At 54.4% G+C, this 9,551-nt stretch overlaps 1 protein-coding gene across 1 annotated transcript in view; it reads right to left on the bottom strand.

Annotated features, from left to right (window-relative positions):
- LOC119107701 (toll-interacting protein B) overlaps positions 1–9,188 on the bottom strand; it is a 32,763-nt gene extending 23,575 nt beyond the window's left edge. Inside the window, exons 1-4 of the mRNA XM_037231239.1 lie at positions 8,926–9,188; positions 6,134–6,337; positions 4,710–4,843; positions 1,193–1,286 (exon numbers count right to left, since the gene is read on the bottom strand). Coding sequence (XP_037087134.1) covers positions 1,193–1,286; positions 4,710–4,843; positions 6,134–6,337; positions 8,926–9,027 — 534 coding nt within the window. The 5' untranslated portion in view covers positions 9,028–9,188. The remainder of the gene's footprint in view (positions 1–1,192; positions 1,287–4,709; positions 4,844–6,133; positions 6,338–8,925) is intronic.
- Positions 9,189–9,551: the final 363 nt, after the last annotated feature.

The raw sequence follows: 9,551 nt of genomic DNA, 5'->3' as shown, positions 1-9,551 counted from the left end.
CTTGGCCTCGTCACACAATGACCCCACAGTCCATAGTCACAGTCCCGCCCACGCCCCCGAGTTATCTCGAAAGTCAAACATTCTAGAGCCAAGACGAAAGCGGCATTGGCTGGCCCAAGTGAAGCTTCGTAAAATTAGTACTGTTAGAAATACATGCAAGTGGTCTTTCGTGGGTCCGCTAGGTAACAAGGAACTATGAAGGCGAACAGGGAAGGTAACTAGGCGGGTAGACCAGGAACCACGTCATCGGTATAAAATCGGTAAACGCAGGCCGCTGTCGTGCGTTCTGTCTGTGCCGCAACAGTGGCGGGAGAGGTACTGCGCAGCCTTGGCACACCGAACCCAACGCAGCTGGCGATCCATAAGCGCGTGCAGCCTGGCACATACCGGATCAGGTCGCCCGGGCTGAGCCTGTCAAGCGCAGGCCAATCCTGGCACCTCAAGAGCGACGCAAGGTGCGACAGCGAACCGAGCCGCGCTGAACAGCTGTGAAGTGTCCCATAGACCGACAAATGCGAGCTCTAGGATGTCGGAGCGATGGAAGATCAATATCACTACGGTACACCTTTAATTGGCAAGCTTAATGTACCCACCTTGACCAAAAACGACTGCATATTATACAACCGCAGCTAACGTAGATGCAGAATATCGATAGAGGTACGCCGTCTAGAACGGACACTCAGGGACGCGCGCGCACGATTGGGCGTCTGCGAGCGAACCGCGTCCAACGCAACCCCAGCAGGGAGGCCAATGGGGTACCACTTTCGGGCTTCTATTTCCTTTTTACCCGCACCTTGCGGGCCTGCTGGTTTGATAATGACACATCTAGTTCACAGCAGCTGATGGCTGCAGAATCTGCAGCGGATTCTACTTAGTCCACAAGGAATGGGCGGGAGTTAAGTGTGAACGGGTACAGGCTGTGATCGTTGTCGTTTTCATCAAAATGCCGATAAGTACGATTCAGAACGAATGAAACTGTGACGAAATCGTTGTTAGGTCCTCAGGCAAGTACCTGACTGGCTGTCTGCTCGGGTACGTACCTGGATCAACACCTGACTAGACACCTCACTAGACACGTACCTAGATGGTTGCCTGGTTCAGCAATTACCTGGATGGTTGCCTGGTCAGGCACGTATATGGATGGTTGCCTGATCCGGCACGCATCTGGATTGTTGCCCGATCCGGCACGTACCTGGATGGTTGCCTGCGCCACCAGCTGGTCGTCGGTGAAGGAGCATTCGTCGTACACCTCCAGGTGCAGGGATGTAACGCCGTGGGGTACGTAACTGCCGACAGAGACACGGGCCACGTCACCACCGCGGCGAGCCGCCAAACCTGAGAGAGGGCCGACACGGGATGACACTCGGGGAAAGACGCAGGATGGACACCAAACGAGTCGAAGGAGAGCGTCGACACAGTAAAAACCTCGGGGGTGTGGGGGGGGGGGGGGCACGACGGAAATGAACGGCGATTCGGGATAGATGGGGAGGGAGGTGTACGCAATGTGAGTCCCGCGGGACGGCGAACGTCAGTCGGCTCGGTACTGGACGACGCCTCGGCGCGCAGCAGCGGCACTCAACGGAGGGGGACTACTCTACAGAGGGGGACTACTCTACGGAGGAGGGACTAGCCCACAGAGGGGGACTACTCCACAGAGGGGGACTAGTCCACGGAGGAGGGACTAGCCCACAGAGGGGGACTACTCCACAGAGGGGGACTACTCCACGGAGGAGGGACTAGCCCACAGAGGGGGACTACTCCACAGAGGGGGACTAGTTCACAGAGGGGGACTACTCCACGGAGGAAGGACTAGCCCACAGCGAGGCCACGAACAGCAGCCGGTAGTCTCCGAGTGGCAACGGCCCCCGTCGTGAGCGCCGCCGGGAAGAGCAGGAGCCGGCCGCGCCGCCGCGGTGCGGCGTAATTGACGCGGCCGTCCAGGCGGTGCCCGTGACCAGAATATCTCCCCGGCGACGGCGCAGGGATCAGGCGGAGCCGCCCGCAGCACACAGGGCGCCGCTCCCTGCGAAGGGATCAGGCGGAGCCGCCCGCAGCACACAGAGCGCCGCTCCCTGCGAAGGGATCAGGCGAAGCCGCCCGCAGCACACAGAGCGCCGATCCCTGCGAAGGGATCAGGCGGAGCCGCCCGCAGCACGCAGGGCGCCGCTCCCCGCGATCGGACACCGCAGGCGGGTCAACACACCAGACAGGGGAACTGCGGGCCACAGGGAAGGGGGGGGGGGAGGTGGCACGCGCGGACGAGCGCGAGTGCCGGCAGCCAGCGGCGTCAGTTCGGCAAGCGGACGGCGGCACGTGGGCGCGTGTGTGGGGGCGACGGCAGCGGCAGTCGCCGGAGGGAGAAGGATCAGCCCCTGGGTGATAGAGCGAGCTCAGACGCCGCAACGGCCTTGCGCGGCATCGGACGACGGGTCCCGATAACGACCGTGCGGTGGATGAACCGGCATCCCATGACGTCATCGTGTGACGTCACCGCGACGCGGGCACTATTTAGCGACGACCGAACGCCGGGTTGATACATGGACAACGAACACCGCTGGGTGCCTCCAGCACTTAGAGCCTGCGCCAGCGTACAAGCGTCCGCCATTAAGCTGCGGCGTTGTGCTGCGCCAGCTTTCTCGCCTACGCGGCGTGCTGTTATCGAGACACGGCTCTCCAGAAATCTGAGAAGCGCCGTCTTACGGCTAAACGAGATTAATGGCCGGACGTCGCGCCGCCAAAAACTGCAGTTCTTGTGCAAGCTGCTCGCGGCGCTTGGAGACAGTGACAAATGCGTCACAGACAACACACATAGCGAAAATTCCCGCCATCTCATAACGGCCGGAGACAAGCAGCGGCTACACGCGTACGACGATGTCATTTAAACCAAAGCAACTGACGACATTTTGGCCGCACACTTATGCTAAGCAACAACCGTGTCTGACCCTGTGGCCAGCTAGCACATGCCCACAGCAGCCTGTAACATGACACGAAGCGCCGCCTTCATCTCGCCAGCCTTTATCGCGGCACAGGATAACGCTGCGCCACAATGCCGGGATTCCGCCGCTCTCGCCAGCCGGGCCATGAGCACCGCGCGCCCCGGTCCCACTTTGTGCACCGCCGCCGCCTCCCCAGCCGCCCGACAAGGCAGCACGTCCGCACAAGCTGCGTGCCTGCCCGCCCGCCGGCGGCAACAGGGACGAACCAGCGGCTCTGGGACACCGGCTGAGGTAAGGCCGCCGTTATGGACAACGCAGGCAGCAGGTCGAGTGCCTAACGGGTGCGCAGTGGTGATTTTGACACTCCTTGCGAGCTTATAAGCAAATGTATTCGTAGCAGCACCAAACTTTGTACACAGGCACAACATGCCACCGGCTACCCGTCACTCCGTGATGAAAGAGCTGCCGTCACCTGCCGATTCCCAGCGCGCACGCTCTTGCCGACCTCCTGCTCTTGCCTTTTGCGCGATACGTCCCGGCCGGTCGCAGTGATAGCAGGATAGCGGTGACGCCTCGTGTGCTTCCAAGAGCAGACCCGCCAGCCGCCCCCGTACGCCTTCAGCTCGAGCCACACCCCAGGGACCCGTTCAAAATTGGCAATTGAAAGCCCGTTCACGACTTGAAGTAAGTCCATTCGACCCTCGACGTCGTTACTTGGCTTCCTTCTGACGTCACTTCTGAAGCCCCTTCATTGCTTGGCCGAGAGGCAGTGTGTGCGGTAAGTCGCGGTTGTTTATATCTCAATGCCTAGCCACGGCCAACGCGTTTTGACAGTCGTTGTTGACGGGTAAAAGTACGGCTGTCGACCGCACGTGAGTAGAGTGATGGACGATGATGTTTTTGACCACATAACCCGTCAAAAACTGTCCACTTAAATGATATCCCAGTTCGCCATAGCTGTGCTGTAAATGTCTCCATGGATCCAATCAACTGTTTCTACTGTTGTCCGTATTTGAGCATAGCTAACATTCTTCATAGCTGCATATGACGCACTTACCTGTGATGCCACAGGTTGATACCTCATTTGCGGGGGAGGGGCGGTCGACTAAGAGGAACAAGGCCCCGAGGCCCTCTATTGGGCGTAGCTGAGAAACACATAATTGGGGTCTTTCCCATGCGCGAGTCGGCACCGCGCCGCGGATCGTCTCGCTCCCGCAATGCGCAGCCGCCCTCCTTTGGCCAAAGACCAAGTCCCTGGCCGGATGGTGCCAGCGCGCATTGGGAACCGGCATCTGTCTACGGCACTGCGATCAGTAGCTCCATGTTGATACTGGGAGGACTGCGGCCGATCCCAGGAGGAAATGTCCCTTCATGGGGGGGAGGGGCGCCCCAGACGAGTAGATCCCGCGGGACGATCCTCCAGAGGCGGAGTCGCACGACTGAGACGCGTCTCAATCCAGGCCGACGTAGAGAGTAGAGCCCCCATCGTTGGCATCCCAGACCCACCAAACGTGAGTTAGCCTGCATCGTGCATGATGGAGCCAGAGTCCGTGTGTGCAGGCACCAGCCCGCGGAACATCTGTCTGGCCGGCGTCGTAAGCAGCGTGTGGTCATCAGCTGCATCTGGGATCATGATCATGATCTGGCACACTGTAATGTCAGACACACCCATCAGTTTCTCCCTTTCTCTCTATTTAATAATTCTCTTCCGGACAACTGCTGTGAAGCCTTAGACCCAAACGGCGCGTCACAGGCGGCACACGCCACACTCACCACATGACGGCCTTGTTCCAGCGGGGGTTGGTGGCGCCGTTGTAGCAGGTCTGCGTCTCGTACACGCAGTGGCCCAGCCGCAACCGCACGTACGGGTCCATCCGCGTCAAGCCGTAGTTCTTGGTCAGCTTAGCCTGAGGGCAACCGCCGCCGTCAGCACGCCGTCAGCGCCGGCCGTGCCGGCTGGCCTGAAGCTGTGGGCGGTGGCGGGGACTGCGTCGGGTGGCCGTGGCGGGTGGTGGGGAGGAGTGTTGGGTGGTGGAGAGGAGTGTTGGGTGGTGGGGTGGAGTGTTGATGGTGGGAGGAATGCTGGGCGGTGGGGTGGGGGAGTGCTGGATGGCAGGAAGGAGTGTTGGATGGTGGGGAGGAGTGTTGGGTGGTGGGCAGGAGAGTTGGGGGGTGGAGAGGAGTGTTGGGTGATGGGGAGAAGTGTTGATGGTGGAAGGAATGCTGGGTGGTGGGCAGGAGTGTTGGGCGCTGGGGTGGAATGTTGGATGGTGGGAAGGAGCGTTGGATGGTGGGGAGGAGTGTTGGATGGTGGGGAGGAGTGTTGGGTGGTGGGGAGGAGTGTCGATGGTGGGAGGAATGCTGGGTGGATAGTGGGGAGGAATGTTGATGCTGGGAAGGAGTGTTGGGTGGTGGTGAGATGTGCTGGATGGCGGAGAGGAGCGTTGGATGGTGGGGAGATGTGCTAGGTGGTGGGGAGGAGCATACGGGGCTGGACGATGGGAAGTTATTGGGTGGTGGAGAGGAGCATTGGGAAGTAGAGAGGACCGTTCAGTCGCACTACATCCTCTGGCGTCCGCATCTGACCCCTACCCACATTCCATTCAGAACGGTCCACCTGTCGACTTATGGCACAGCGCGAGGGACAGAGTGGACAGACGTGTGTGAACAGCAGCATCTTCTCACTGCCGCATTGCAAAGTAATTACTGCCACGTGTCTCGCGTGTCGTCGTGTGTCACGTAACGGGAAGCTCGAGTGCCGCCCACTCCACTGCGACCGGCAGCGAATGACAGCTTCAGGCTGGCGCACCGCACCACAGTGGTCCATCATGCCTGCTGCGTGACCGCCTCATCGGTCCACCCGTCACGGCGAGGTCGCCTGACACATGCCTGTGCGGTGATGACGTCACCGCTCTGGGGAGGCCACCCTTCACACACGGCCCGCCACGCCGAGTTCAGCCCTATGGCTGTGCAACCGTAACGCCCATGCCCGTACTTGTGACTGTGCAATGACGGCGGCCCCTTCCTACCCCAGCAATGGCGATGTTCATCTCCGAACCTGTGCAAAGACAAGGCTCATTCGTCCATATGAAACAGCATGTTTGGCCCCATGTCTGGCCAATGGCGAGAACGCCCGCCATGCCTGACAACGTCCACACCGCACTCCTAGCGGCGCACGCGCCAGGGGGCCGTCACACCTGCGCGATGGTGAGGTTGAGCCGGCCGGCGGCTGTCTGCATGGTGGGCGCGCGTCGGCTGTAGTGGCGCTGCAGTGCCAGCGCCGCCTGCCGGTCCATCTCCTCCTGCTGGGAGCCGGCGCCGGGCGCGGCCGGACCACCCGCCGGTGCCGCCGGCTCGCCATCCGGGCACAGGAAGTCCGACGGCAGCTCGGAGATGAACGCCTGCAGGCAGAGAGGCAGGCTGACAGTGATGGCTTGATAGTCACCAAATATATGGCACTGCACATTGCAATTGCTCTGTGGCATGCCTGCAGCCACCAAGTGAGCATCCGTTGTTAACCATGTGTATTTTTGAGCCAACTGATTCCCAGTTCTAGCCCAGAAAGGTTAACTGTCTTCAGACTAAAACTTATGCAAACTTAAATGTGTTTTAACTTGTCAAAACATTGGCCAATTCCAAATTTGGATACCCCTTCACCCAGTTAACAACTGGGTTGGCAAGTGCAAAAGAGTAATCAGCAGACCAGTTTGGCATGATGTGACACTGGCATCCCATTGTGGTTCCGCTACACATGAGCCAGCCAGACTAGAATGCTACAGACCAAATAACTGAAGGTACTAAATAGCATTTTATGGGTGGAAGATCCAGAACTCACTTCCCCTTTCCTTAGGAGTCATGAATCAGCTGTGTAGGATATTGAAATAAATTGTTGTTTCTGATGCTTAAAGGGATGCATTCTACCAAAGAGCTCTATGTCTTTCTGCACTTTATTTCAAAAACCTTCTAGCAACATTAATACACACAGCATAATATGGCTACCCCCATTGTTGTGCTATTTTGCTTCAGCTGACTTTCTTGTATGTTATGGCTAGCATGGCCTACAATATCAAAAATATTACCTTGAATGTTGGTGTGTCTGGAAGTACTGCTTCATGCTTAAGCCAAACTTATCCAATTAAAGGCAGACAAATACTGAATGTTTTGTAAAAAGCATGACATCATCCACTGCTCCAGATTCACAGAAACTGACCATATTGTCACCTAAAAATAGATGTTTGGTAGGCTTGTTGACCTCAGGAAACAAGTTGTTTATAAAGAGTCTGCCTGTGAATGAGAACTTACCAAAATGTTAACAACTGCAATGCATCAAAGATTATTTCAAGGTGTGCATACCTTCAGTGAAGCTCAAAGCATCAAAATGGGCTTTGCAATTAATGACAATTTGCCTACAGTGCAGGGTAACATACATCATGTACAATAGGGAGTAAAAAGAAATAGCAAGTATCATCATCGCACGGTCAGGGTGTACTTTCCCACCTAACGTTAGAAAAAATCATTGTACACCATTTGTCGTGTTAAAGGCAAGGACATATCATAAATAATCACAAAACAGGTAGATTCAAGCTCTTACCTTCAAATTTTTATTACTACGATGGCGAGCTCCCGAGCGCCGCACACACACAGCAGCCGCGACACCATTACTGCGAGCGGTCACAACATTACTGTGTATCAAGCAGCATCAAGAACCATAAAAATGTAGGGGCCAAGGTAACAAGAATCCATGAAATTTGATCCTCGACGCCAACGGGACAATGGGTTGCAGGGGGATTGGGTGGGGAATGTAAAGCAAAATGAGAACATGGCAGCTAAATAAAAGCTCACTATACCGTACCTATATATGGCATGGAACGTGGACGCCAATGGGACGCTGGGTTCAAGGGGATATAGGGTGGGGAGATTAGGTTAGGCTAGGTTACATTAGGTTATGTTAGGTTAGTTATGTTAGGTTAGGTTAGTAGGTTAATTAGGTTAGGTTAGCTTAGGTTCTGGTCTATTCTTGGTTAGGTTAGGTTAGTATAGATTAGGTTAGGTTAGGGTAGCTTAGCTTAGCTTAGCTTGCAACCATCACCACTGTTAAAAGATGATTTGTCTAACTTTTTGTGTTTCAAAGAGCAGCCAGTATATTGTAGGGAGGACTGCTATAATGGACATGCTTGGGGCAGATCCAAGCATTTTAAGCACAGGTGCTGACTGTCAATATGATAACACCAATAGAAAACACCTATATTTTGATGAATCTAAACTATGTCAAGCCATGCCCAGCATGATCCATCTCCCCACAGCATTTGCCAATGCACAAAATCCTAATGGTTCTGAAGTGCTAGAAATAATAATTCAGAGGTTTGAATATGTGGTTTTGGGTTTCACTGGACTTTTCAAGCAGAGAATATTTGTTTGAGGACATACCAGCTGCATCAGCGATATGATGCCACCAAGTGCAGCTCATTGCATGTGTCCCAAAGCCTTCAGCCACCTGCTGAATTTGTACAGATTCATCCTTATCACTCATTTTTATTCCAGCCTTTTCAGGCAAAACTATCAGGAATACTTACTTTCAATGGGGAAATACTTCTAATTTCTTGAACTCATTTGCTCCATGTCTCACAAGTGCATTTGCATAACTAGCCATCTTTTGCTTACATTTATGGCATGCCAAAAAACAAATGCATTGAGAATGGTATAACCTGGGAAATACATCACATGTACCAAAAAAAACAATAAATCCTAAATGTGCATACTAAGAGAATTTCAGCATATACACCATAAAACTGAACATAGTACCTATACTATTTAACCATTTGTTTAATCATAGTCCTTTTATCAACACACATCTCAAACAGGATGAGATGTATCTTGGACAGGATGACAGGATGAGATGCACATGCCACTTCAATACCTGCATCAAAGTGGCATTCCCAAAATAATGATGCAGCAAACATACTCCATGTAGCAAGACTGTCTGACTTACCCTCTCTCTCCAGCTCTGTTGATGCCCCTGCTGGCTTCCATTAGCATCTTGATTCTGATTTGGAGCGTGGGCGGGCGAATTAGCGTTGGCTACCGAAGCCATGATGCAGAAATAGCAGCTCAACAACTGCAAACTTGTGTAACGGTGGGTTACTTCGAAATAACCACAAACCTGCCGGAGCTAACGGCGTGCAGCACCCCTCATTTACATCCGCGCCCTTACTCACTTCGCAGCGAGATTTGACTCACGAAGCGATGTTGCGCATGATCTGTCTGATTTGGTAGCGGCAGTCTTACTGCCATCTTCCAGGAAAAATGTCGTAATCTATTTGTTTCTTCATTTTTCCCAACTAGGAATAATTCCATGGTTGCATTATTGGAATCTAATAATGCATAAGCAGAGATAGAGTTAAAAAGACGGAGCCAATAATCCGACCGTTCCGTTCTTACCGTAGCCGCTCAGACGTGGCTGTGCGTGTCAGAAATATTGACGGACGTCAGCGGGATGGCAGATCGAGGCCCCAGAGCGGTAGCAGACTGATGGGTTCATTTGCGTCGGCCGACCAATCATGGGAGCTGCAATGATGTGGACATATCTGTCTCGGCAAGCACCTCGTTACATAGGAA

Source organism: Pollicipes pollicipes, unplaced genomic scaffold, assembly GCF_011947565.3.
Source record: "Pollicipes pollicipes isolate AB1234 unplaced genomic scaffold, Ppol_2.1 Scaffold_6686;HRSCAF=7923_pilon_pilon_pilon, whole genome shotgun sequence".
NCBI classification, from domain to species: Eukaryota; Metazoa; Arthropoda; class Thecostraca; order Pollicipedomorpha; family Pollicipedidae; genus Pollicipes; species Pollicipes pollicipes.
Note: the sequence above shows the minus strand (reverse complement) of the source record. Positions and strands in the feature narration are given on the sequence as shown.